Source organism: Monodelphis domestica, chromosome 4, assembly GCF_027887165.1.
Source record: "Monodelphis domestica isolate mMonDom1 chromosome 4, mMonDom1.pri, whole genome shotgun sequence".
NCBI lineage: Eukaryota > Metazoa > Chordata > Mammalia > Didelphimorphia > Didelphidae > Monodelphis > Monodelphis domestica.
The window spans coordinates 229,252,488-229,280,239 of NC_077230.1; the positions used below are offsets into that span (position 1 = coordinate 229,252,488).

Sequence of the window (27,752 nt, forward strand, 5' to 3'; positions counted from 1 at the left end):
TATTGATAAAATCATAATTTTTGAATCTGATGGTCTAAAAAACTCCAAACCAAAACAATAAAAAAACTTAGCATTTCCTTTTATTAGGAGAGGTTAAGTGGTACATTAGATAGAGTACTAGGTCTGGAGACAGGAAAACTCATCTTCCTGAGTTCAAATCTGGCCTCAGACACTTACTAGCTGTGTGACCCCAGACAAGTCATTTAACCATATTTGTCTCAGTTTTCTCATCTGCAAAATGAGCCAGAAAAGGACATGACAAAACACTCCAGTATCTTTGCCAAGAAAATCCCAAATAGGTTCATGAAGAATTAGACATAACTGATAATGACTGACCACGCCAAAAAAGATGACCACTTGCATTAATGCAAATATAGCTTGCATTTCCTACGCAAACCTGAATGTGACCAATAATCAACGATGCTCTTTTTCAGGATATCTCCCTCAATGCATTATATATGTATATTACACACACATGTACATTTGTATGTGTGTGTGCATATTCTCCCTCCCCCCTTTTCAAACAGATTTCACTTAGGGAATAGAATAAGAGTGGAAGGAACATTGGCTTCAGAGCCTGAAAACTTGGTTTGGAATTCCAATTCTGCCACTTCCTAAAATTGTGTCTCCCTTTTCTGGAGCTCAGTTTCCCCCCCTGTAAAATGATGACTAGATTATTTCAAAGGTCCCTCCCAACTCAATTTATGATCTTATGGGGATAGTCTATCTTCAGATATTGAATATTGTCTTGTATTGCTCACTATTGTGTCATGAGCCTCTTCCAGTGTAAACTACCACTTACCTACTAGAGGATCAAATGAGAACACGTTTGTAGCACACTTGACTAGATGGCAGTGGATAAAAGCACCTCATCTGGCGTTGGAAAGATCTGAATTCAAATCAGCCTTGGATGCTTATTCTCTGTGTGGCCCTCGGCAAGTCACTTAATCTGTTTACCTCAGTTTCCTCAACTGTAAAATGGGAATAATAACAGCACCTACCTCCCATGGTTGTTGTGAAGATCAAATGAGATGGTAATCGTAAAGTGCCTGGCACACAGTAGGCACTCTATAAATGCTAGCTATTATTATAATTATCATCTTCTTGGCTTAGAGCCTAGACATCTGCTTTTACTCCCCCCATCTTCTTCTATAACTCCTATCTCAGTGTGGGCACACAGTAGGTTTTATTAAAAACCAATAATAAAAAGATTTGCTATTTGTGAAATTCAGAGTAAAGTTACACGAATTTAAGTCAATTCAAATGAAAATAGTATTTTCTGGCTCAGGGCAGAGGATCTGCATGGCACTCTCTGAGCACCAGGGGGCAGCATTGGCTCAAAGTTATGTCCAGTGTGTGACAATGGCAGACTCTCCACCCCAAAGTGGACCGACCCGTCATATTGATAAAGTAAAAACTTCTTTTATTTCTGGTACAAATGATAAATACTTTGCATTAAAAATCTGAAATTCGGCCCTTCCCTGCCCCCCAGATCCTTACAAAAATACTCTTAGGAAATGGAAAAACGACTGCTGGCAATGCTGCTGGGTTGGTAAGTCCAGATCTGGAGGATAAGGCACTGTGGTTGGGCAGTTTGTGGGGGGAGATGGCGGGGACCTGGGCACCCTCCCCTCCCCCCATATCCCTGGTTTTCCAGGGGGTCAGGGCTATGGCTTGTGATCCTCTCCAGCCGTCACCCCTCTTTCCCTCGGGACCTCTGAGTACCCCCAACCCCTGCCCCTGGCCTTTCAGAAGTGCTCTGGCTGGGGTGGGGGGTGCCAAACAGAAGCCCCTTCAGGACGAGTTCCTTTTAAGTGCGGGAGAGGGACAGAGCAGACCGGGAATTGAATGATTAGACTTCCCCTCTCTTCCCCAGAGAGCAGGCTCCCCTTAAGGTGGGAGCCTTCAAAGAGTAAAATAAAAGAAATGGTCACATTTTGGTTACTTGAACATGGTAAAGGGGAGGGGTCCAGAGTGGGTTCTTGCCCTTCTCCCAAAGAAGAGGGGGAGAGGAGAAGGGGGGATGGATCTCACGTCAACCCTGATATTAGCCACCTCCCTTTTCACAGTCAAAGAGCGAGGGGCCGAGATTGTTCCAGCCGGATGAGGAGGAAAGCAGAGGCATTGTGGCCCCTTCCTCTGCTCCCAGGAGGGGGGCACTGCACCTCTCCCCTCCCCGGCTCAGTGCCCCCCACCCAGGCTAGGTGTCCTCGTCCCAAAGGCAGAGTTGTTTCTGGGGTACATAATAGTCAAAATTATAGCTCTTTTGGCAGCTTCGAATGCCACACTTGTAGGAGGAGAGGCGGCCGCTGGGTTCCCGATTGTGGCAGTATTTGAGCAGGCAGGGGTACCAGGCTAAGTTGAGCCCATAGTGACAGAGGCAAGGTTTCCATCGGTCCCCCACATGCCTACAGCGCCGTAGGCTGGAGAGGTCAGCGGGCGGTGACGGCAGGGCTTCAAATATGGAGCCATCCACACCTGCGGGAGAGCGGGTTGGAGAAAGATGAGAGGGATGGGAGAGGAACCTTCCTCTTCTCAGGCCTTCCTCCACCCTCAGCTGTTTCCCCATGCTCATTTAGGGCCTTGGAGCTGGGTCCTGAGCCTTGGCCCAGGCTGGACATGCCAACCCCCCCCCCCCCCCCCCCAGGCCTCCCTGCTCTGGGCTAGGAGTCCAGAGGACTGATCAAAGGAGAGGAGAAACCAACCCATGGCCTTATGTGCGGGAGATTCTAACTCTTGGATCTTGACCTGGAAGCCTAGATTTTAAGAGCCCTGGATTGGGTGTCAGATGACTGAGATTGAAACCCAGCTCTGTCCCTTCTCTGGCCTTCATCTAGTAGCTCGGGAGGGTCTCCTCATTCTTTTTGGGGGGCAGCTAGGTGGCTCAGTGGATTGAGAGTCAGTTCAAAGCTGGCCTTAGACACCTCCAAATTCCATGACCTTGGGCCAGTCCATTGCCTGGCCCTTGTACTTGGTCTTTCGGCATGGATTTCTATGTCTCCTAGAGTTCCCTATGGTCAGAGTCCATATGCTGCAAAGGCTATCTGCCTGACCTCTCTCCATCCAGAACTTGGCGTCCTCTTCCCGGGTGTAAATGGCCTCTCTGGCTTCGGCACACACATTATGGATGTGGGGGCTCAACCACGATCCCTTGGTGAAGTTGACTGCCATGTCCATGCGGAGCTGCTCCAGACCCCTCACCTCTTCCGCCTGACGGACTGCTCGAGGGTTTTTCTGTTGGGAGTGGGTGAGATGGGGAGGGGAGGAAGTAGGATAAACACACTTGGGGTCCCATGTGGTCCCTTTTCCCTTACACAGTTCATAAAAGCCTCTCAAAAGCCTCAACTGTCGATAGTCTACACACTTCCCACACTTGGAATTCTGGGGTACACAATTTCTTTCAGGGGCTGAGTTCAAGGAGAGAGTGTGGCCCCTTCTTTTTGCTACTCCTCTCTTCTCTCTCCTTTCCTCTAGACTTGGATGGTTTTGGAGGGAGAGAGGAGTGAGGTGGGTTGGCCACCAGCAAGAGGAACCTATTTTCAATATATTGGGCCCCTACTGGGATTTTAAAGATATTTTGATGGAGTCAGAGGGTGATTTCTATCCTCTTTCTTTTGATCCATAATGTCCCCCCCCCCATATTTGAATAGCCTTGGGGAAGCATTCCATTTTGAATCTAAGGAAGTGGCTAGTGGTATAAGGGTAAGGAGGTAGTGGGGGGGGGGAATTCTCATGAATAGTCTTAAGGACTAAAGAAGAGTTGGGGGAAGAGTCCTGGGATCTGAAAGTCCAAAAGGGGATGGACTTCAGGGGCATTTGTTTGGTACTAGGTCTATTAGTTTAAAAGAGAAAATGAAGGGTAGGGTAATAGGGCAAACTGGACTGAGGCAGAAATTTGGGGTCCCAGGGTTTGGGGATCAGGGTACATTTCAGGGCTAGGCTTGAAAGGGATACAGAGCTGAGACTCTGTTTGGTGGGTATGGATTTGGGCCACAGTGGGTAGTTGAACTGCCATGGATCTGGGTTCTGGGTAGTAGAGCCAGGGTAGGTTGGGGGAATTGGGGTCATGGAGCTACGGTAGTCTGGATTTGGGCCACTTACCTGCCGAAGTTTAGCCATGGCCTCACTGGGAATGATCTCGTTGTGATGTAGCCTTGTGATGAAGCAGAGAGCCTGGAACTGACTCTGGCCTTTTTCCAGTTCACCCAGAATCAGGGCTCGAAAGATCTTTACATCCTGAATGAGGAGAGGGAGAAAAGGGTGAGAAGATAAAGGTAGAGATCAGTGGAGTCCATCTTCCCCATCCTCAGCTACCCTAGGAGAGCACCCAACCCAAGGCTGGTCATGGATGTCCCAGGGGACAGAGTGGCCCCAGCTCAGCCAAGAGAGAAGGCAGACACCTCCTCCAGCCTAGCTAAGTCCTAAAAGAGTCTCATCACTAGGCCTATCAAAGGGTGATTAATTTTTTAATGACAGCAATTTATGGAATGGTTTCCTGATGAATGAAGGTTTATGATAGGCACTAGTATAGGCTGTACCCATCCAAGCAAATTCCATTTAAAACAAGAATTTAAAAAGAGGGAAAAAACCCAACAACATTTCCAAGTACTCTAGATCCTCCTGGGTTGGATCATGCCACAGGCTTCTCAGTCTTAGTTTCTCCAATGAAATCATTTAAGAGGGCAAAGCTTCTACCAGAAGAAAATATTTCATTTTCCAAGTATGTTATATTCCATCACTGAAACCATCTCTAAGGTCCCTGCTAGTGCTAAAATTCTATGACTCTATAACTTTCAATTATCTGAGTATCAATTATTCATAGTGAATTCATTCACTCAACAAACATTTATTTTACTCCAGGAGTGGGTTCCCCACCTCCCTCTGTCATCCTGCTCCTTGTAGCTATGGGGTAAAGGGAAGCCTGGATGTCTTAGGCAAAGGGCAAAACAGGGTTTTAAGGGCACGGATGGGTAGGTGTTGCAGCTGCTGCTTTCCTTCCCCCTGATAATCAGAGCCAGTCACTTAAGAAACACAGCTAGTGTACATTTCCTTTCCCTTCTATTTCCCCTTTTCCAGACCGGGCTGTTAATGGCATTAACAACAGGGCAAGAGCTTCTTCCTGTTACCGATTCATGGTCAGAATTGTGAGTCAGGATGGGGGGGCGGGTCAGAAAAAAGAGGGCAGAGCAAGGGGCAGGGGCTCTCTACTGCAGCTAGTATAAACTTCTTAGGTTGGCATTTAAGGTTTCAATAATTAGCTCCAATTCACCTTTTCAGCAACTATTCTCTTACATAAACCCTTCTCTCCTAGCCAACTTGGTTTATTTCCTCCAAATATGTCACATGCCTTCTGGCCTCCACGTCATTGTTCATGCTTGGCTGGCACTTCCCCCTCCATTCCTCCAAATTTGGTCATCCTTCAAGGCCCAATTCAGGTCCACCTCATCCATGAAGCATGGGATATTTTCCAAGTCCCTGCTGAGGCCTCATTTCATTGATCTGATTTACCACATGGGAGTCACAGGATTAGGAGGAATTAGAAGGGACCTTAAAGGTCCTCTGGTCTAAGCTTAGAGATGAGGAAAGGGAGATCCAGGGATGTTAAGCAACTGACCCAGGGCCAGAGACAGGGCTTGAACCGAAGTCCTTTGACTCCAAGTCTGGTGCTCTTCCCCACTATTTAACATTGCCCTGGAGTCAAAAAGACTCCAGTTCAAATCTAACCTCAAGTACTTGCTAGCTATGTGACCTTTGGGTAAGTCATTTAACCTCCATCTACTTCAGTTTCTCCATTTGCAAAATGGGAATAATAATACCTTACCTCATAGGGTTGTTGTTCAGAGTAAAATGAGATGATATTTAAGTGCTTTACAAACCTTAAAACACTGTATAAATGTTAGTTGTTATTTTTGTTGTTGTTGTTTAACCTGACTTTGTGATCCTATTTAGGCTTTTCTTGGCAAAGATCCTGGAATGATTTGTCATTTTATAGTTTATTTTATAGAAACGGAGGCAAACAGAGTTAAGTGACTTGCCCAGGGTCACATAGCTAGGAAGAATCTGAGGGTAGATTTGAATTCAGAAAATTAGTCTTCCTGAGTTCATGCCCGGTATTCTATTCACTGCATTACCTAGTAGCCCCTAATAATGTTATTATTTTTAATTATTTTATTTAGACTATATTTAATATTATTTTTATATAGAATATATATTTATTATATATAGCACATATTATATAACATTTTATATAATTTATAACCTTTATAGTATATATTATATATGTTTGTTATTATTATTACTAACCATAATTTCCCTGAAGGCTTATATTTTATATGACTATATCTCTTTTCCCGGCTTCCTGCTCAGATCCCACCAAGCTTACCCTGTGCCAACAGTTGTGGGCATGGGCCTCTCCAGGCCTCTAGATACTGGGTGGATGTGGCCACTCACATTGATTGCCATCCATAAGTCTCATCCCTGGACCTTCCTGTTCATCCCTCTGCTATATCCTAAGGACCACAGGGCCTTTGCAGCCACTACAGCTAAGGTCTCCTCCCACTAATGTTGCCTCCTCTAATTAGAACATGAACTCTTTGAGAGTAGGAACTCTCATTTCTCTATTTTTATTTCCAGTGCTTGTGGGGCACATAGTAAATAGTTAATAAATGCTTTCCCTTTCCATTCTACAGTGCCTTTTCTACCTAGCATGCCCTCAAAAATTATTGTTAATGATGATTCTATAGGAAATGTCAGTAGGTGAGGGAAGAAAGAAACAATTTCTGTAAACCACTGAATCCTAATTTATTTCTATAGTGCTGTTTGCTTCTGAGCTACTTTTAACCTCACAATGTCCCTGGGAATGTGAGAGCATGATTTAAAAAAAATCAGTTTTCAAGGTGGTGAAACTGATGGCCAGTTTCACCTCACTCCCCCCTCCCAAAACATCTTTAACCAAGACAACCTCTCCAATACAGAAGGAACGGCTCCAAGTTCCTCATGATCCTGGAGACCTGAGAGGAAGGTGAATCAGAACTGAAGCGTATCCTGGCCTCCTCTCAACAGGAAATCCTTTCTCTGATAACTAGCTCCTGGAATCTCCCTGTCCAGCCAGTCTGAACCACCTGATCTCTCTCTCTCTCTCTCTCTCTCTCTCTCTCTCTCTCTCTCTCTCTCTCTCTCTCTCTCTCTCTCTCTCTCTCTCTCTCTCTCTCTCTATCTCTCTCTCTCTCTCTCTGTCTCTCTCTCTCTCTCCCTCTCTCCCTCCCTCCCTTCCTTCCTCCCTCCCTCTGTCCCTTCAGGTCACCTGGAGTGGCAACCGGGGCAAGGCACTTGAGATGGCTAGATTTTATTTCCAGGGATCATCCCTTGCCAGGTGAACCCAGAGCCAGATTTCCTATCCTAAGATTTGAGCCAGAAGGATATGCCAAGTGATATCAAAAATCCATCTCAGCATTAATTTCAGCTCCTTCCCTTTAAAAATAACTCTTCTAAATATATTTATAGCATTTTTTACAGTGCTTTGAATGCAATTCAAATAAGCTGAGGCAAAGGGAATAAGGACTGGCCACATCTCTGTGATATCATCCATTCTTTCTGGCCCCTAATAGGCATCAAATAAATTTTCAATTAGAAAGTGCAAAGTAAAAATGAAATTATCTTTTTCTCCCATTTTGCTAACAACATTGACAGAAAACATTAGCCTCTTAGGACTCTGCTGAGGCTGCAATGACATTTTTTAGGGCAATTGGCCTTTTCTTTCCTTAGCTCTAATATGTTATAAATCCCTACTGTTATTGCCCATATAATCTTCAATCTTTATGTCCTCTATTGTTCTGTAAATTTTAATATAAATTTAATTTAATATAAATTCTATAAATATTAATAATCTCATATTTACATAGTACTTTAAGATTTATAAAATACACTGCTCACAGCAACTCCAGAAGCCAGGTAGTGTGTATAACCCTTTTTTACATGAGGAAACTGAGGCTCAGAGAGGATAAATAACTTGCTCAAGGTCACACAGTAAATAAATGTCAGGCTAGACTTCAATTCAGAACTTCTATCTCCAAGATTAGAGCTTCTCACTTACTAGATGATGAGCTTATAAGTTCCTATTTAGTATATAATGAGCATATTGAATAATTTCCCAATTAAGTACTTGGAATAAGGAGTCTAAAGAAGATGAGAGACCCCCAAAATGAGAGACTCTTCAGAGAGAAGAATATTTTCTTCCTTCTAATTCCATTCCCTTTCCTAAGCCTCTCCCAACATTGGACCCAATTCTCTTTTCTCCTCTCTCCCCAAGGGAACCCATTGATTCTTTTTTGAAGAATAGGGCAGTATCTCCTTTTAGGGAAGATAAGTTTGGAATATAAGTCCTATCATCCTGGCCTGTTTCTGAAGCATCTCCTTCCCTCTGACTTTCCCACTCCACTCCCTCATGACTTTTTCCAACCATCGCTAGTATTGATTTCAAAAGGACCCTGGGGACACTAAAAATATTTAACTGGATGAAGAGATTGCTTGGTTCCCAACCTCCCACAGGGCTAGCCCAACTTCCTCCCTGATGGGGATTTTCCAGGGCTGCTTCAGAGGGAAATAGCCACTGAAGCGAATGCCAGGTAATAACTGATATAAGTGTGTGCGTGTGCGTGTGTGTGTTTGTGTGCTTGCACGCATATCATCAGAATATAGTAGATAGTTTATTAGTTTCTACTTGTAAGGAAGGTCCACCTGCATGGTATGAAAGTTCAGTTAGCTCTCTTTAATCAGTCATTTCCAGCCATCTCCAGAACAGAAGCACTATGTGGATTTTGTATAACTGGGAGATGAGAAGCTCAGCAACGATTAAGATAGTTACCAGTTACCAATGAAGAGGGTGTTTTAAGTCTTTTTCAATGTGTGTTTATGAATCTTTTGTGTTTTAGGCATTCTTTTTTAGGAGAAAAAAATCCCCTGTTCTATACTTGATATATATACACACTATATATATATATATATATATATATATATATTACTTTAAGTATCTTTCTAATAATCCCTTTGAGGAGGAAAGACCATATAGGAAACACCACACCTAAACTAAAGTGTTCTTTCCTAGGACTCCCAGGGTAGGATGTAAAGAGATGACAAGAAAGATTTCTTTTCTTTTGCAGCTATGCTTTAATCTGGTCTGAATTTGGTCCAAATGGGCACATAGTTCCTCAGGGAGCAAGCATCTTAGCTCCCCTGGGCTCAGCACTAATCTGTTGATATACTAGTTTAAATGAATGGTAATGGTGGATAGATTATAGATTTAGAGCTAAAAGGAACCTTAAAGATGATCTCATTCAGCCCCTCATGTTATAGATGAATAACAGAGGTTCAAACATGTTGAATAACTTAATTGAGGTCATACAGGGCAAATGCGATTTGAATCCAGGACCCCAGACTATAATGGAGTCCCTGTAGGCTATACCAAGACATATGGTTCCCTACAGAAATAACACTGCTCCGCATTACTGCTGCTTTTGATTCTCAAAAGTTCAAAGCACATGAAGTGAAATAATCATCAAATTTATTTCATGCCAGTTAAAAAACAGAAGAGTTCAATGAGTTCCATTGAGTTCCAAGAGTTCAAAGAATTCCACCAGTGGAACAGACTGGACAGGCAAGACCTAGAAGCAATTGAATATAGGCGCCTAGTGTTTGATGAATCCAAGAAGAAAAACAGCTGTGAGGCCAAAGACTCCCTAATCTACAAGAACTACTGGGGGAAATGGAAAGCAGTTTGAAAGTAATTAGGTTTAGAACAACAGCTTATACCACATACTATAATAAACTCCAAATGAACATACAACCTAAATTAAAAGATCACATGATTTTAAAACATTACAAGGAGGCATACCACACAATATCTAGGGGAAAATTCTTAAACCAACCAGGGATACCAGAGATCAGGAAGATAAAATAGCCCATTTTGATTACCTAAAATTAAAGAGTTTTTGCAGGAACAAAATGCTCTCAAATAAGAAAAGAAGCTATTGATTCAGAAAAAAAAATCTTGACATAAAAATCTGATACAGTCTGCTATCCAAAATACTTACAAAAGGGATAAATTTAGAGGGGAAAATCATGAATTGAGATTATATGAACAAGAGACATTTCTCAGGAGATAAGCAGTCAAAGAATATTAATATTTCTCAAAAGAAGGAAGGCAAACTGTCTACAAAGAATGCTACAAGTTACTTATAATAAGAGAAATTAAACTGAAAACAATTCTAATGTTTCATCTTCATCCATAAGCTTGGCAAAGATGAGCAAAATAGAAAATGACAAATGTTAGAGGGGTAGTTGGAAGACATGTAAAATGCTGTGCTACTGGGGTGCTGAGAATTTGTTTAACATTTCTGGGAAAAAACCATTTGGAACCATACTAGAACCTATATATACTCTTCCACTCCCATGATGCTACTAGTGAACATATATTTTAAAGAAGTCAAAGATGGAGGGGGTGGTGTAAGAGGATTCCCCATCAAAAAGGAGAAAGGCTCATCAAATTATGGCATATGGATATAATAAAACTATTATTGTAGTATGAGAAATAATAAATATTAAGAATTCAGAGAAATTTCAGGTAACTTATATGAACTGATACAGAGTTCAATAAACGGAACCACAAGAACAATTTACCCAGGATTGTAAAGGAAAACACTGAGAGACATCAGAATTCAGTTCAATACTGACTCCAGAGGACTGATGGTGAAGCATACCTTCCTTTTCTCACTGGAGAGGTATTTGACTATAAGTGCAGAATGCTATATAGGTTGTCAGATGTGATCAATGTACTAATTTGTTTTACTTAATTATGTTTCTCTGTGATAAGGGAGAGTTCTATTGACAAAAGAGAAGGTAGGAAGGGGGTGAGGGATGTCCTTTGGAAGGGATATAAAAATGATTAAAACAACTGATTTTGTTTTAAACCCTTACCCAATACTCTGTATTGGTTATAAGGCATTTATTGGTAAGGGCTAGATAATGGGGGTCAAGTGACTTGCCCAGGGCCACATAGCTGGGAAGTGTCTCAGGTCAAATTTGAACCCAGGACTTCCCATCTCTGAACCTGGCTCTCCATCTACTGAGTCACCCAGCTGCCCTCAACAACTGATTTTTTTAAAAGCTCACATGATTTTTGTCTTCATTATAGATCTTTGGGAGCTAATCAACATGGCCAAGCGGCCACAGTGAGTCCATAGTCCAGAGATGAGAACATAGGTGTCCAACACCAATAACTCAGATTTGAATGGTGTTTTAAGGTTTACAAAGCACTCTGCATACAATTCTGGGAAGAAGGAAGAGCAAGTGTTTTTAGCCTGATTTTTAAAGATAAAGAAACAGATTCAGATGTAAGTACTAGGTAATACAATTACTAAGTGTTAGAGCTGGCATATGAACTCCAAGTGCATTTTCTTTCCATTATGCCAAGCTGCACCCTAAAGTTGAATTCTTTCCACAGCACAATGCCCTTCCCTCCCTTTTGTTTGTTATAGATAGGGATATCCATTACTCTGCTAATGATTCTAAACCCTGTGTATTGAAGGTTATACTCTGCCATTTCTCTCGAATGGGATACCATTCCTTCCCATTCTAGCCATGTAGACTTTCCCCTAACCCACTGCTGAATTTACAGTTCAATGATATTCTTAATTTTCCCACATGTTCAATAACACCATTTTGCTAGAGGGTGAGTAGGCTCAGATCACTCTAGTAGCCAAGAAGAAAGCTCCTTCCTGATCTCTTCCTTTCTGTTGGCCATCTAGTGCTTTCCCCGAAGCCTGAGTTGGTGGTCTCCTAACTGCTATTACATCTTGTCCTGCTATCTCTTCATGCCCTGAAGCATAAGTTTCTATGGATTGATCTTATGCTCCTGGTATAGGGAAAAGCTTTCTCATCTCCTCCAGTCCACAGGAGGTTGCTCTGAGCCAGTCTTCCCAGGCTTCAAATGAACTTGCTAAGGGCATGGAGTAGCAGCTCTTCCTGCTTTTTTGCACTGAAGCTCTTTTCTATTTAGACTATGTTGGCAAACCAGCTGGAGTGTTCCAGAGGGGGCTGCTCCCCTTCCCTTCTCCATGCATGCCAGAGGACATTTCTCCTATCCCCCACCCCTCTGCCCAGCAGCCCAATGGGATGCTTTCTCTTTCCCCTGTTTCTGGGGTAAGATGGTGGTGGGGGCTCACATGTGGTGTTAAGGTTGCAGTTTGGACACTCAGTCTCTAAAAGGTTCACCATCACTGGACTAGAGGCTATATATTCCAGGTATGCCTTTTCATAGAACTGCTTGATTTATTCTCACTGTTCACACACACACACACACACACACACACACACACACACACACTCACATGCACAGATTTACTGTCAGGTTTGTCTGTGTCTCCTACACACACCTACACTTTTTTTTTATTGATATCTTTTGCTTTTATGTCACCTTTACCTTTCAATATTTTTCTTCCCCCAGGCCAGAGAGAGCCATCCATCATCCTTTTTAAATAAACAATCAAAGCAAAGAGGGTATAAAAAAAGCAGTTCAGTAAAACTAACCAATACAACAGCTAAATATGATGGTCTATATAGTGTTCCCCACCATAATGCCCCCATCCCCACCTCTTCAAGGAAGGGAGAGAAATCCACACTTATCTACCAACTCTCACATAAACACAATCTGACATGGAAGCTTTCCCACATTTTATTTCAGAAACAGTCTTGCTCACACAATCTTTCTTGTAAAAACATTCACATTAATAACCCTATACAAGGTCTTTCTCACACTCCTACAGATGATCTCTGTCTTTTCATATTCTCTGAGATGCTGCTCTCTCTCTTGCACAAGTTCTCTCAAAGCCTGGCTCACATATGTCTCATACACATGTTGTTGTTGTTCAGTCTTTTCAGACTCTTTGTGACCCCATTTGGAGTTTTCTTGGCAGATATGGAGTGGTTTGCTATTTCCTTGTGACTTGCCCAGGGTCACACAGTTAATAAATGTTTGAGCCTAGATTTTAACTCAGGTCAGGATTCCAGCCCTGGCACTCTGTCCACTGTGCCAGTTTCTGCCCCTACTCATACCCATACAGCTTTAGACATAGTTTGCCACATGCAGTCTCTGTCTCAAAGTCTCACTTATGCATTCTCTCTTATGAAGTATCTTGTTTTTTAAAAAGTTTATTTCAGGGGGCAGCTGGGTAGCTCAGTGGATTGAGAACCAGGCTTAGAGACGGGAGGTCCTAGGTTCAAATCTGGCCTCAGCCACTTCCTAGCTGTGTGACCCTGGGCAAGTCACTTGACCCCCATTGCCTAGCCCTTACCACTCTTCTGCCTTGGAGCCAATACACAGTATTGACTCCAAGACAGAAGGTAAGGGTTTTAAATAAAAAAAAAAAGTTTATTTCAATTACAGATTCTTTGAAATACCTTTAGATATTCTCAAATATTTTTTCTCTCATGATCTCCTCATGCAAACATTCTCTCTCCTCTTTCATACTCTCACTCTTCTGTCCTCCTTCTCAAATAGCCCGGGGTGCTCCCAAATACTTTCTTCCCCATTTGCTCTCTCTTTGACATGCAAAAGTACACTCACACATCTCTATAGTTCCAGTTAAGCAGATCTCAGTCTCTTCACTTGTCCCTCCCATTCTCTGCTATTGCCCCCTCCTATCACTTCCCCTTCACCCAATCCATTACTCCTTTCTCAAATCCATACCAGACCCAGTCCTCCAGAAAACTCATTCTGATAGACTACAGCTGGAAGCCGGGTCTGTCTACCACAGATGCGCCACCTCACAGACACTTTCTTGAAATAGTAACGGAGTATCAGATAGAAATGGGGTGCTTGGAACGGCAGCCCAACTTAACTTGCTACATTCCATCTTGGGGTGGATGCATCCTGAATGCTGGGGTGGGCTTGGAATCATCATGCCAAGCCCCCACCATGCCTGCAGTTCAGCTTTCCTTCCCCTCTCCCTCTTCCCCATTCCCCTCCAGTTCTTTAGCAGCAGCTCTTTTCTCCTGGGAATCTTCTTTGCTCTCTTGGGCTCCTTCCCGTCACACTGGAGCACGTGATTTCTGTGCCAGAGTTGAGCCAGTCTAAATATTTATTCACTCTTCTCCGGACTGGGGCTGCTTTAGAGCTGGAGGGGTAGGATGGTCAGGGGCCTCTCTTGGGGTAGATCACTCTAGTCAACCGAACTGGGTGGTGAGAGGAAGGAAAGAGGGAAACTCCCAAGGGCAGCTGGAGGCAGAGCTGAGACACACATGGGACTCACTGAGTGATGTTGAAGAACGCTGAGACATCTCAGATAGTTCTGCTCAGTGCCCTTCAGGAGAGATGGGGTGAGGTTAGGGCAGATCACTGTCCTGAAGATGCCAGGACACTAGGATAAGCCTATGTCGTTCTTCCCCATCACAAAGACGCAGCTAATCAACTCAAAGCACACAAGTCCACACATCCTCGGGGCAGTCTTACCCTGGACAGAGGCTCTTTGTAAGGGGCTGTGCCAGGATGAGTGGTGTTTCAGAGACAAGGGCCTGGAGTGGTGCCCCCTGGCCTCTGGAGACCTTCCCCTCCCCCCAACCCACCAGTGCTCTGTCAGCCAAATCCCAAAGGTCGCTCTGTCCAGACTTCTTTGTCAAACAATGTAGGGCTTTATGTGGATCAATTATGCCCTATTGTCTTGCTGACTCAGGGCTTCCCAGATCAAGGCCTCTACTTTTCTCTCTTGCCCAAATTCCCAGCATGGAGCCTCTCTGCGGTCCCTATTGAAATTATTTGGAAATTTCCAGTCAGGCAAATCTGACAATTTGTTGAGCTAACTAATTTCTCACCATCCTAAAGTATGAACCAAATGATTTCTGAGAATGGAGCAGAAAAAGGAGATTCAGGGCATTCAGGTGGGTTAGTAGATTGAAAGCCAGGTCTAGAGATGGGATGTCCTGGGTTCAAATCTGGTCTCAGACCCTTCCTAGCTGTCACTTAACCCCCACTGCCTAGCCCTTAACCACTCTTCTACTTTGGAACCAATACACAGTATTGTAAGGTAAGAGTTAAAGAGTTAAAAAAAATGTAACTTCTAAGGTCACCATTGACCTCATAATTGCCAAAGACAATGGTCCTTTCTCAGTCAACATCTGCTATGACCTTTCTGTAACATCTGGCATGCTTGACCATCTTATCCTTATTACTTTCTCCTCTGATTTTTCACAAAATTTCCTTTTCTTGGCTCTTCTATCAGCATTTTTCTTGTTCTCATTCCTTGGTCCATAGATCCCTGAATGTTAGAACAGTTAGATACTTTAATAATCATCTAGTACAATCCTTTATTCAACTGAATAAGCAATTACTGGGCATCTATTATGTGCCAAACATGGTGCCAGCTGCTGGGCATACAAAGAAAAAAAGGAAGTTCTTGCCTGCAAGGAGCATACATTCTACAAGGGGGAAACCACACAGACACAGATATATCAATACAAAATGTATATAAGGTGACAATAAAAGCTTTTGTGTGTGTGTGTGTGTGTGTGTGTGTGTGTGTGTGTGTGTGTGTGTGTGTGCAGGAAGTATTCACAACTGAGTGATTGGAAAGGTCTTATGCAGGAGTTGGGACTTGAGCTGAGCCTTTAAAAAATTCCATTTAAGTCATGTTGTGATTTTTTAAAAGTAAGAAAAATAAAGAGGGAAAAATGTGCTACTATCTGCACTCTGAATTTATCAGTTCTCTGTTGAAGGTGGATAACATTTTTCCTCATGAGTACTTTGGAACTATAGATCACTGTATTGATCAGAGTAGCTGGGTCTTTCACAATTTATCATCGTTAGAATATTACTGATACTGTATATAATAATCTCCTGGTTCTTCTCATTTCGCTTCACATCAGTTCATGTAAGTATTCCCAAGTTTTTCTGAAAGAACCTGTTAATTATTTCTTATAGCATAAAAGTACTCCCATCACAATCATTTACCACAACTTTTTTAGTCATTTCCCAAATTATGGGCATGTCCTCAGTTTCCAATTCTTTGCCACCATAAATAGAGCTGCTATAAACATTCTTGTACCAAGGGGCCCTTTGGCTTTTTCTTTGATCTCTTTGTGACATGGACCTAGCAGCCATATTACTGAATCAAAGGGTATATACATTTTAATAACTCTTTTTGCATGGTTCCAAATTATTCTACAGAATGGTTGGTCTTACTCGCAGCTTCCACAATAATGCATTTCCTCTATCCCCTCTAGTATTTGATACTTTGCTTTTCTGTTATCTTATCAATCTGATGGGTGTGAGGTGGCACCTCAGAGTTGTTTTATTAGGTATTTCTTTAATTATTAAGTAGAGCATTTTTTCACATGACTATCAAAAGCTTTGATTTTTTTCTTCCAAAGACTGCCCGTTCATATCCTTTGACCATTTATCACTTGGGGAATGGTTGGATTGAGCCTTGAAGGGAGCGAAGGCTTCCATGAATCATAGGCAAGAAGAGAAAGCATTCCGGGCATGGGAGACAGCTTGTATAAAGACAAAGAGTTTGGAAATAGAATATCATGAGTAGGGACGACAAGTCGGTTGGTTTGGTTGGAAGGGAGAATGTATGAGGGGAAGTAACAAAAATTAGCCTGCAAAGAATTTAAGAGCCAAATTGTGAAGGGCTTTAAATGATAAAGAGAAAAGCTTGTATTTTACCATACAGGGAAAGAGCCACTAAAGCTTCCTGAGAAGGGGAATAATATCATCGGACCTGTGCTTTAGGAATATCAATTTATCACAATTAGCAGTTATAGAATGCTTTAAGGCTTATGAAGTGCTTTACATATATTATCTCATTTGATCTACACAGCAACTTTGGGAAATAGTGCTATTATTATTTCAATTTTGCAGATGAAGAAACTAAGGAAGAAAGAAGTTAAATGATTTGCTTAGGGTCACAGCTAGTAAGTGTTGAAGCAGGAATTAAATGCAGGTCTTCTTGACTCTGGGCAGTGATTTAGTGGATAGAGTACCAGGCCTTAAATCAGGAAGACTCATTTTTCTTTCTTTGAATTCAACCTCAGACATTTATTTACTGTGTGACCCTGGCCAAGTCGCTTAACCATGTTTGCCTCAGTTTCCTCATCTGTAAAATGAACTGGAGGGGGGCAGCTAGTTGGATAGAGAGCCAAGCCTGGAGTTGGGAAAACCAGGGCTATTCTGGCTTCAGATGCTTCCAATCTGTGTGACCTCAGGCAAGTCACTTAATCTCATTTGCCTAGTCCTTATTGCAGTTCTGCCTTGGACAGAAGGTAAAGGTATTTTTTAAAAAATGAGGTGCAGAAGGAAATGGCAAACCACTTTAATACCTTTGCCAAGAAAACCCCCAAATGGAGGCATTACATAGATGAACAGTAATAACAAAGCAGACAGAGATGTAGGGAGTATATTCCATCCTTGGGATTTGGGGTATGCCAAACATCCCTATTTCTTTTGTGGGGACCACTATCTTCCCAGTTATTTGACTTTGTAGCTTTAGTTATTCTCAATTCCATTCCTTTCTCATATTCTCCATATCCAGCCAGTTGCTTAGACCTGTCTATTCTACCTCTAAAATATCTCTTATCTGACTCTTTCTCTTGACTCACACAGCCTTGTTCATTGTCTCTGACTTGTACCATTGTAATAGACTTTTCTACTTGGTTTCTCTGCTAATAGTATTATCTTTCAAAAAAATCTATCTGCCAAAATAATCTTCCTAAACCTTAGGGATGTTTGATCCATGTCATTCCTCTGCCCCATAACCTTCAATAGCTCCCTATTGCTTTGGATAACTCTCTTGCCTGGTATTTTAAAGTCTATCACATTTGGCTGCAATCCACTTTTCCAAGCATATTTCACATGATTCTGCTTTACTCTTTCCCTTTTCCAGCCAAACTCTCCTTTAGCTCTTTCCTGAGCTGAGCATTTCATCTTCATGCCTTTGCACAGATAGCCATGACTGGAAGGTATTCCATCATCCTTATTTTCCTTCTGGCTCAGCTCAGGCATCATTTCACATTAGAGTATCCCAGCTTCACTTCAGTTGTTAGTGCCTTTCTTGTCTTTTCAAATTGCCTTCTATTCATATGTACCTTTGTACATGTTGGCTCTCCCCAATAGAATATAAGCTCCAGGAGGGCAGGGACTCTTATTTTATCTGGATGTCCCCAGTGATGTACATAGTTACTTTCACATATTAGGTACTCAGTAAATATTTATTGAACTGGAATGGAATGAAAGTGATAGAGAGGAGGAAGATATATGGGAATAAGAAGGAAGGAAGGATGGTAGGAAAGGAGGAAGGGAAAGAGGTGGGGGAAGAAGAGAGGGCGAGAGAAAGGGAGGAGAAGAGGGAAGGAAGGAAGAGAAGGGAAGGGAGGAAAGAAACTTGTTTAAAAGAGCAAGTTTTAATTCTTTAGTCTGGCACTCAAAGTCTTCCATATTGTGAATCTAATCTATTTTCCCTGAAGGAAGAACTAGAAGCAAAGGGGATGGGGAAGCTTCAGAGGCAGGTTTGGGTTCCATGGAATTGAAGAGGGGATTCCTGGTTAGACAGACAGTTGAGGGAGAGGGGGCTGCTGTGGCCTCTTTTGACTTTGAGATTCTGTAACCATATCTAGTATAAAGGGCAAAGAAGCTCACCAAATACTTGATTGACTGAAAAACTGTCCCAGTTTCTCTCCAAAGGTTGATGGGACAAAATACCGTAATTATAGTTTGGTCAAATGCCCTGAGAGTTAAACACCACAGAGGGTGACATGGGCCAGGAGGACCATCAATAATTACCCGCTGGAAGGTCTCTCCCTTGCTACAGTGGAAAGGTTGCTGGATCTCAAGTCAGAGGGCCTAGTTTGTAATCTTATCTCTCATACTACCCATGGAACCTTAGGCAAGGTTCCTCTCTCAGGGTCTCTGTTTCCTCATCTGTAAAATAAAAGGGGTTGGATTAAGTGATCTTTGAGCCCCCTTCCGGTTCTAAATCAATGATGCTTTGATCTGAGAGAGGGGGAAATCTGAAGGATGCTGAAGAAAACCAAGCTATCAAGATGCATACTCAACCAGACTTCTACCTTGCCTTTCCCCAGACTTGGAAGCAATATGACCTCTTTCTGACTCACAGTATTGTGTGTATCTTGCTTTTTCTTCCACCAGTACCTACCACCCACCACCCACTTTGCCTCCAGCAACAAATGTCCCAGTGCTTGAACCAGGAAACATTGTTAATAACCTGCTCACTCCAGGTTTGGAGAGGGGTGGTGGTAGAAACAATGACTGCCAAGTTCCAAAGAAAAAGCAACTGGATCTCACTGCCCTGTGCAGGGCTGAGACCACAGTGGAGAGAGAAGAAAGAGCCAATGAATGGAGTCTATTCTGAGTGTCCTTTAGGTGCTCAGCAGTGATGCTGTTTAGGTGGTAGGAGATAAAGAAGACAGGATACCAGAGATCATAGTCTGCTAAGGGACTCTTTTAGGGAAAATGGTTGGAGAAAGGGGCAAGGCAGTATAGAAAGAACCAAGTATCTGCTTGGTTCGAAGAAAGGGGAGAGTTTTAGACTGGGAAAAAATCAAGGAAGATTTCCAAGAAGTGAAGGACTGGAACTGTTCTTTAAGTTGATGTAAGAGGGGAATAACAACAAACATTTATATAGATTTCTCTAGGTGCCAGGCACTGTCCTGCTTTATGAATATTATTTCACTTGATTCTTACAACCACAATGGGAGATAGATATTATTATCCCCATATTATGGATGAGGAAACGGAGGCAAACACAGATCAAATTACTTGCCCAGGTTTACACAGCTAGTAAGTATTTTAGGTCATTTTTGAATTGAGGTCTTCCAGACTCTGCCCATTGCTCTATCCACCAAGCTGAGTGATCTTGCCTAGAGGCAGCTGCCCTCCAGTCTGGGCTCAAATCTCAATTTTGCCCCTTGACCACTGTCTGACCTTGAACAAATCACTTAACTTCTCTGAATCTTGTTGTCTTTATCTGTAAAATGATAAGTGGTAATTTATGCCTTCTAAGGCTCCTTCTAGTTCTAAAGAGAAGATTTTATAATCAGGAGCTCAGGACCATGCCCTTCTTAGTTCATCCCATATATCCTGCCTCATTGTTAATTTATCATATATAGATTGCCATAGTTGAGAGGGAAAGTGGAAGAAATATCTAGCAAACACACCCAAATTCCAAAATATCTTTCCTAATAACCTTAATACACAATATAATACACTATCCCTAACCCTAGCCCTAACTCCTTGGATCATTTGCACCTCCTTTCTCTGAACTCTCCCCAGTATAAAAAGATAAGGTTAATAAAGACTCAGTAAACTTCAGTCTCTCTGAGTCACTTAAAAGACCCTATCTTTAATCTGGACAAAGTGACATGTGTCATTGGTCTCTTCTGACTTCTGGTCTCTTCTAGTCCTGTTTCTTCAGCCAGGTGGCCTCAAGAATCACCTTTCAGAATCCCAATGAATCCTTCTTCCCCAATTATGCAACTCCCTTGCTTCTATCCCACCCATCCTTGTCCAGTTAACCAAGCTGGGACATGACTCTTCCCCTTGCCAGCAGCTAGTCCCATTGCTCCTTTGGAGGGAAAGGGAGGGAAGATAGGGAAGCCAAGAGGCTGGGAAAGATTTACAGGAAAAAGATGAGTTGGAGGCCTGAGGATATACCTGTTATGAAGTATGGATTATTAGATGTGTATATAATTATATACACATGAGTCTGATTACATAAGAGGGTTATTATAAGAATGTATACACTATGAGTTGGAATTATTGCATAGAAAGGATTTAAGACTCACATCCTATCAGGTCTTTATATGAAGATTACTTTGTGTGTGTGTGTGTGTGTGTGTGTGTGTGTGTGTGTGTGTGTGTGTGTGTGTAGGACAACTTTACCTATAGGCTTTGACTATATACAATTTGTGTTGACCCCACCCATAAGTAATGTGTATTTTTGTCTCAGGCAGAGGGAAGCCCAGCTCTAATCCTATGATCTTACCATCCAAGTTCATTCAGTTCAACTCATGACTGAGCAGGAATCCCTTCTAAATATTTTCAACAATGTTTTAATCCAGTCTCTCCTTGAAGATCTACAGATGGAAGTATCCTATCCATTTTTGGACAGTTCAGATTCTTTGGAAGGCTTCCCATCTTTTGACTTGAAATCTGCCTCCCTGTAGCTTCAACTTACTGATTCTGCCCTCTGGGGCCAAGCCTCATAAGTCAAATTTCTCTTTGCTTTGACAGTCTTAATATCTTCAAGAGCTATTCCTCTCCTCTCTAAATTTACTTTGAGTTAAATATTCCTAGGTCCTCCATCCAATACTCATTTGATATAGTTTTGAGTCATCTTGCCAGTCTGATCATCTTCCTCTAGTTATAACCAACTTTAACTGTCTCTCTCTAGTCTCCACTGTCACCTTCCACAGTCATAAGAGAAAAGAAAGAGATCACTCTAAATTAATGTCAAATGTCTAATATCTAAATTAATGTCAAAGCCATGGAATCTCTATGTTGGAAGAGATCTCAGAAGTCATCTAATCTAACTAGTATCCTAAGCATTAATCTCCTCTCAAGCATCTTTGGGACAAGCGGTCAGGCATTCACTTTTTGACTGAATAGCTTTGAAACTTACTACTTCCAAAGACCATCCATTCTACTTCTTATCATTAGAAGGGTCTTTCTACCTACATGAACTGATGCGGAGTGAAATAATCAGAACCAGGAGATCATTATACACAGTAATTGAAACATTGCGGGATGATGAAATGTGATTAACTCTGCTACTAATAGCAATGCAATGATCCAGGACAATGCTGAGGGACTCATGAAAAAGAATGCTATCCACATCTCAAGAAAGAACTGTGGGAGAAGAAATCCAGAAGTAAACATATGATTTATCACTTGTTTATATGGGCATATGCTTTGGGGTTTTGGTTTTAAAAGACCATTCTATTACAAAAATGAATAATATGGAAATAGGATTTGAGTGATAATATATATAGAACACTGTGAAATTGCTAGTCAACTCTGGGGGGGGAGGGAAGAGGGGATTGAGACAACAAGAATCATGTAACCATGGAAAAAAATTAAGAAAGAAATAAAAATTAAAAAAAAGAAAGGTCTTTCTTTTGCTGAACTTCCATGATCACTAGGCTCAGAGAATACCAACATCAGCCTGCAGTCAGCAGTAAAGACCATGTATTTAGAATTAGAAGGGATACCATGACTTCTAAGATGTGAGGCCATGGAGTTCAGTAACATCATTTTACAGATGAGGAATCTGAGGCACAAAGGGTTTAAATTATTTGCCCATAATTATAGCTAGTAAGTAAGTGTCTGAGATGGGATTTCAATGGAGGTCTTCCTGACTCCAGGGCAGCTAGGTGTCACAATAGAGCTCCCATGCCTGGAGATAGGAAGACCCAAGTTAAAATCTGACCTCAAGGGTAGTTACTAGCTATGTGACTCTGGACAAGTCACTTAACCCCATTTGCCCCAATTTCCTCTTCTATAAAATGCACTGAAGTAAATAGCAAACCATTCTAGTATCTTTGCCAAGAAAACCCCCAAAGGGGTAATGACTGAAAATAACTGAACAACAACTTCCTGATTCAAAAGTCCAACATTCCAACCACTAAATTGTGATAACTCTCAAGTTAATAACAGAACCAAACAATAATAGAGAAATGAGAAAGAGGACATTTCATTTTTCTTCAGATCCACTGTTGAATATTCATTCTGTTCTTTCACTGAATCATAGATCCAGAACTGAAAAGGACCTACTTTAACCCCTTCATTTTACATATAAGGAAACCAAGGAAAACAGAAGTTAAGTGATCTAGCTAAGATCATACAGATAACAAGTAGTAGAGGAAAGTTAAAATACAGGTCTTCTAACTTTAAATCCAAGTGCACTTTCCATAGTCTTTACACTTTGGACCTGGAGCATAGGACCCAGCCTTATCTGCCTTGTCATTCCAGGTTACACATGATAAAGGAACAATAATGAAGATTATATTGATTCTAAGATATAGTACAATGATGATTATTGCATAAATTCTGGGGTATGTCACATAGTAGTTGATCATGTTTACTGTATATAGGCTCTAAATGTACATAGAATCACTGGACTAAAGCTGGCTAGGACTTTGGAGGTCATCTGGCTCATTTTGAACCACTCATTTTATAACTGATGAAGCTAAGGTCCAGACAGAGGTTCAGTGACTTTCAGAAGCACACAAGCAGCAAGTGATAGAACCAATATTTGAACAAAGGTCTTTTGACTCCAAACCAGCTCTTTCTACTTCATCCCAAAGCTTATATATACTGTGATGATTATGAGACTCATGCTTTAATATAGCCAATACTTCAGTCAAAATTTCATGAACTGGTATGAGAAAAAAATCATTCCCCAATTGCTACCCTTCTGGTAATAAGCCATTATGGACCATTAGCGATGATCCATAAATCATAAGATCTATACTCTCAGGTTTTTCAAGGTTGGCTGAACTGCTCCACTGACATAGCCCTTGAGACCCCACAATACCACCATGAGGCATTAAAAATAATGTTTGAATGACAGTATTAGAATTTTAGAAGGGACAACTAGGTGGTTCAGTGGATTGAGAGCCAGGTCTGGAGAAGAAAGGTACTGAGTTCAAATTTGACCTTGGATACTTCCTAGCTGTGTGACCTTGGACAAGTTATTTAACTCCAGCTGTCTAGACTTTACTGCTCTTCTACCTTGGAACTGATCAATTCTAAGGCAGAAGGCAAAAGAAAAAAAATCATAGAATATGTTGTAGGTAAGCAGAGTGTTTCTGGCAGGTAGAAGGACTTTTTCTGGTCCAGGAAGCAGTCAGAGAAAAACAGAAAATTGGGTTCACTATACTAAGACCTGTGCCTTACAATGTTATGGTGCCAATAATCTGGGGGAGTTTCTGGAGTTAATCCTAATGAACAAGAAGATAGTTTGGCAAAGAAGTTGTCCTTTCTGATGTTTTGGCGGGGCTAAAGTAATGGGGTGAGATTAGACTAATTCCAAGTTCTTCTAACCTTAGTTGCTGACTTTGCCTGTTGACCTTCAGTCAATCACTCAAGCCTCACTGGCCACAACTAAAAGGGAAGGAAGATGCTATTTTAAATGGTTCACCATAAAACACAATCAAGTTCCTAACTATTGTTTCGAAGCAGTGTGGCCAATCTGAAACACATATTCCAAAAAAGGTGTGTATATACAACAAAACCCAAATACCCTTCTGGTTTTTCCATCAGAGAAAATAATTTTCCTTGGATAGGACTTTCCAACCCCTTCATTCCCCCCCCCCCCCCCAAGGAAAAGAAGAAGCAAGGGGCTAGAGACTCATAGAGAACCAAATAGGCAATAACTCCAAAAAAAAGTCAACCATCCAGCTTCAAGGAACAGAGTCCAAAGTAAACATACTTTCATAGCCAATGAATGGGCAGGGAGGAAAAAACCTGGGCTTCCACCACTAGCACTACTAAGGTCTGCCTAAATAAGAGAAAGTTCAGTTCCCCACTTTGGTCCCCTTCATTCCAAATTCCCTTACTTCCTAATGAAATGGGAGTTGCCAAGTTTATGAAGCACAGATCTCTGGGTCAGAGGCTAACTTGCAAAACAGACTTTGAAAACCTGGATAGCAAAGCCCAGGCTTAGAGGATGCAGCACACCAGGGGTTAAACAAGCTAAATTCAAATGGACTCTGCAGCTGGGCCGCCTGGGCTCTCTAGGTTACTCCCCCCAATTCCCTGCCCCCTGCTCCCATCCCATTCCTCTAGCCTCAGCCACCACCCCCACTCCCTCCACTCTCCAGGCCTCTCCTCTCCCTTCCCTCCAGGGCAAAGCAGTAAAAAGATTAAGTGTTGGCAGCAGCTAGTGGTTGTAAAAACTAGGCCCAGCTTCCCCATCCCGCCCCCTTTCACCTCAGTTCCTGTGCCTTCCCCAAGACCCGACCGCTATGGGGAAGAGTGGACTCCCACTATGTTGGGAAAGCCTCTCTCTAGCAGCCCTGCTCCTGGGATCTCAGGGAAAAAGTAATTGTGAAGTTAGTTCCAAGGGATGAGAGGAGGCTACCATGAGGGCTACAACAGCCTTTGGGGCCAGTCCATGGGGTGGAGGAAGGCTTGGAGTCGGAACTGAACAACTGACTGAGAGGGAGGGTTGTGGTTTCTCAACGTCAGAGAGGTCCCACTTCTTCCAAGCAGAATGCCCTGGGGCTTGTCCTCCCCAGGATTTTCTCAGGAAAGGACTTGTGAAAGGGGGAATTTTGGCCTGACTTTTCCCACTTCTAACAAGCCTGCAGCACCACTGAGGGCCATTACTAACACTTAGGTACCACTACTATCCCACCACTCAAGTACTGATAGGGCCCCATAAGGGCTTTGTTCCACACAGCTAGTCTCATGGTGCATGGCTTGAAGAGGGGTCAGGAGAGATGTTTTAAGATTCCCAGCCTCTATCATCACATCACCTCCTGAATCCATGCCAATGGGGTGGGCAGAAAGTCAGAGGGAACCTCACATTTTACTTCTTTTATTTTTGTTTAGGATTCCTGCCTGGCTAGGATTAAATACTCACCACAACATCTAAGCTGACTAATTTCTTTCTTTCCTCTAGTCCCCAAATCCCATTTTTTTTTCAATTTAAAGACTTGGTCAGTCTCTGCCTCTGTCTCTGCCCCCCCCCCCTTGTCCTAGGACAGTAACAAGAGGTTTTCAATCCCACAGAAGGAAAACTAATGGTAGTATGGATTGCTAGTGTTTCTCCTTGGTAGAAAAAAGGGAATGCTTCTTCTACAGGGAAAAGGGGCAAAGTCTGGGACTTTCTTCCCACGTGTACTGGCTAGCAGCATTAAAGCTCAAAACAAAATAAGTGTTGTCTACTCCTATGAATAAAGTCAAGGAACAGCCTTGTCTAATGTCCTATGACTTTAGACCTAACCAATGGTATATTCAGAACCCCAATGGTCTGTCTGCTCAGTCAACTCCCCCCCACCCCTTCCTCATTCCTTGTCCATTGCTTGATTTGATTCCTTACCCATTCCAATTTAGTCAGAGAAATTTAGTTCTGGAAAGGACCAGAGATCTTATAGTACAACTCCCTCATTTTACAGATGAAGAAACGGAGACTCAGAGAGATTAAAGTTAAGATGTTAAACAGTTGAGACAGAACCAGAGTTGGAACTCTGATCTTTTGCCTTAGATTTTACCACCCCATCCCATTGGTACCGAACGAAGGGATGGGGGTGGGCGGGTGCTATAATGGATGTGTGGTTCTGGAGGTCCTGAGAAAAGGAAGAAATCCGTTTCTGCAACCTCTGGAGGTTATGTGTTTGTGCTGAAGTTAGGGGAAGGAAGTTGATGGAGCAGGAAAGGATGGGTTTGCGTTTAGGAGGGGAGGAAAGGAGGGGAGATGAAGTGAGTGAGAAAGAGGCCCAGGTCAGAATGAGGTAGTTCTGGGGCCGATCCCTCACCCTCTTGAAGTCTGCAGTGAAAGAGATGAGGGTCCCGTCGGGTTTATGCAGCTCCAGGCTGATGCAGTCCGCATCACTGTCAGCCTGCAGGCTCTCCTCCGTCACCTGGCCATCTGGCAGCCGCACTCTGACCTTCAGCTCGGACAGTCCCGAGGACCCCGCGGCTGGCCCCTGCAACCCAGGAATCAGCAGCAGCAGCAGCAGTAGCAGCTGGGGAGGATGCGGGACTCCGCGCCCGAGGGAGCGCATCCCCGGGGGCAGCAGAAGCGGAGCCCGCAGCTCCCCTTCTCAGCCCCGTGGGCCCCCTCCTCACCCCCGACGCACGGGTCGGGGGAAGGAGTCAGGGGAGGAGGAGTTGCCAAACTTTGGCTGAAGTTGGTACCAAGTTTGAGCTGGGGGCAGGGAGGGGATAGCGAGAACCCGGAGGGGGGCTCTGCTTCTATCCAGCGGTACGCGCTGGGCACATGGGTTGAGCCTGGGAACTCTGCCAGAGCAGAGAAGCTGCGTGGCGGATCAGAGCAGGAGCCCCCAGGGCATGGTCGGTTGGCCAATCTCGCCCCAGCCCAGCTGTTCCCTCGGTCCCCAACTCCCGCCCGCTTTAACTCGGTTCTGCACTTTTCATTCAATCCCCCGTCACTTCCTTCAGAAAACAGAAACCACAAGGACCTGCCTTAAAGAGACAGCGCACCTCCTAGCCCTTAAAGGGCCAGCTCTAGTCCACGTAGCTGCTCCCCAGAGTTTAGGCAACCTGAGGGAGGGGTGGGGGATGAGGTTAGGGGTGAGTGTGCAGATGTTGGGCGGAGACTTGGAGGAGGGGGTAGCTGGAATGAACTTTTCCCACAGATCTCTCTCTCAGCTTGTCTCCTTCTCCAACGTCCCAGTCATCTATTGGGGCGGTGTCAGAATTTCTCTTTTTTGGGCAAATCTTTTTCTCCCAGCCTGGGCGGAGCCGGTGGGTGCAGCTTTTTTCCCCTTAGGACAGCGAAATGTCAATAGACTCCTTTGGAGATCCACTGCTTTAAACTATCTGCCGTCGTCTCCCTTACTGAACTCTCCTGACCCTCCCTTATTTCCTTGGTCGCCTCCCCAATCCGTTACCTCCTTTTGCTCTATTCAGAGTCCTCCCTCTGTCCGCATCTTCCTCTTTCCCTCCTACCTTGGGTAGCACTACCCGGGTCCCACGGGTATAGGCCTATAATGAAATGAGG

At 43.0% G+C, this 27,752-nt stretch overlaps 1 protein-coding gene across 1 annotated transcript; it reads right to left on the bottom strand.

Annotated features, from left to right (window-relative positions):
* Positions 1–1,402: 1,402 nt before the first annotated feature.
* On the bottom strand, positions 1,403–27,752 carry OAF (out at first homolog). The gene is made up of 4 exons (XM_001380298.5): positions 26,545–27,752; positions 4,102–4,236; positions 3,054–3,234; positions 1,403–2,478 (listed from the first exon to the last, which is right to left on the bottom strand). The coding sequence occupies exons 1-4, from the start codon at positions 26,791–26,793 to the stop codon at positions 2,201–2,203; spliced, it is 843 nt and encodes a 280-aa protein (XP_001380335.3). The 5' UTR covers positions 26,794–27,752; the 3' UTR covers positions 1,403–2,200.

Excerpts from the sequence above, each read along its gene's own strand:
- OAF (XM_001380298.5), bottom strand. The coding sequence starts at position 26,793 with ATGCGCTCCCTCGGGCGCGGAGTCCCGCATCCTCCCCAGCTGCTACTG. Across the intron at positions 4,237-26,544 it reads TCACTGCAGACTTCAAGAGG|GATGTAAAGATCTTTCGAGC; the intron begins GTGAGGGATCGG and ends CTCCTCATTCAG. Across the intron at positions 2,479-3,053 it reads CAAGTTCTGGATGGAGAGAG|GTGTGGATGGCTCCATATTT; the intron begins GTCAGGCAGATA and ends GCTCTCCCGCAG.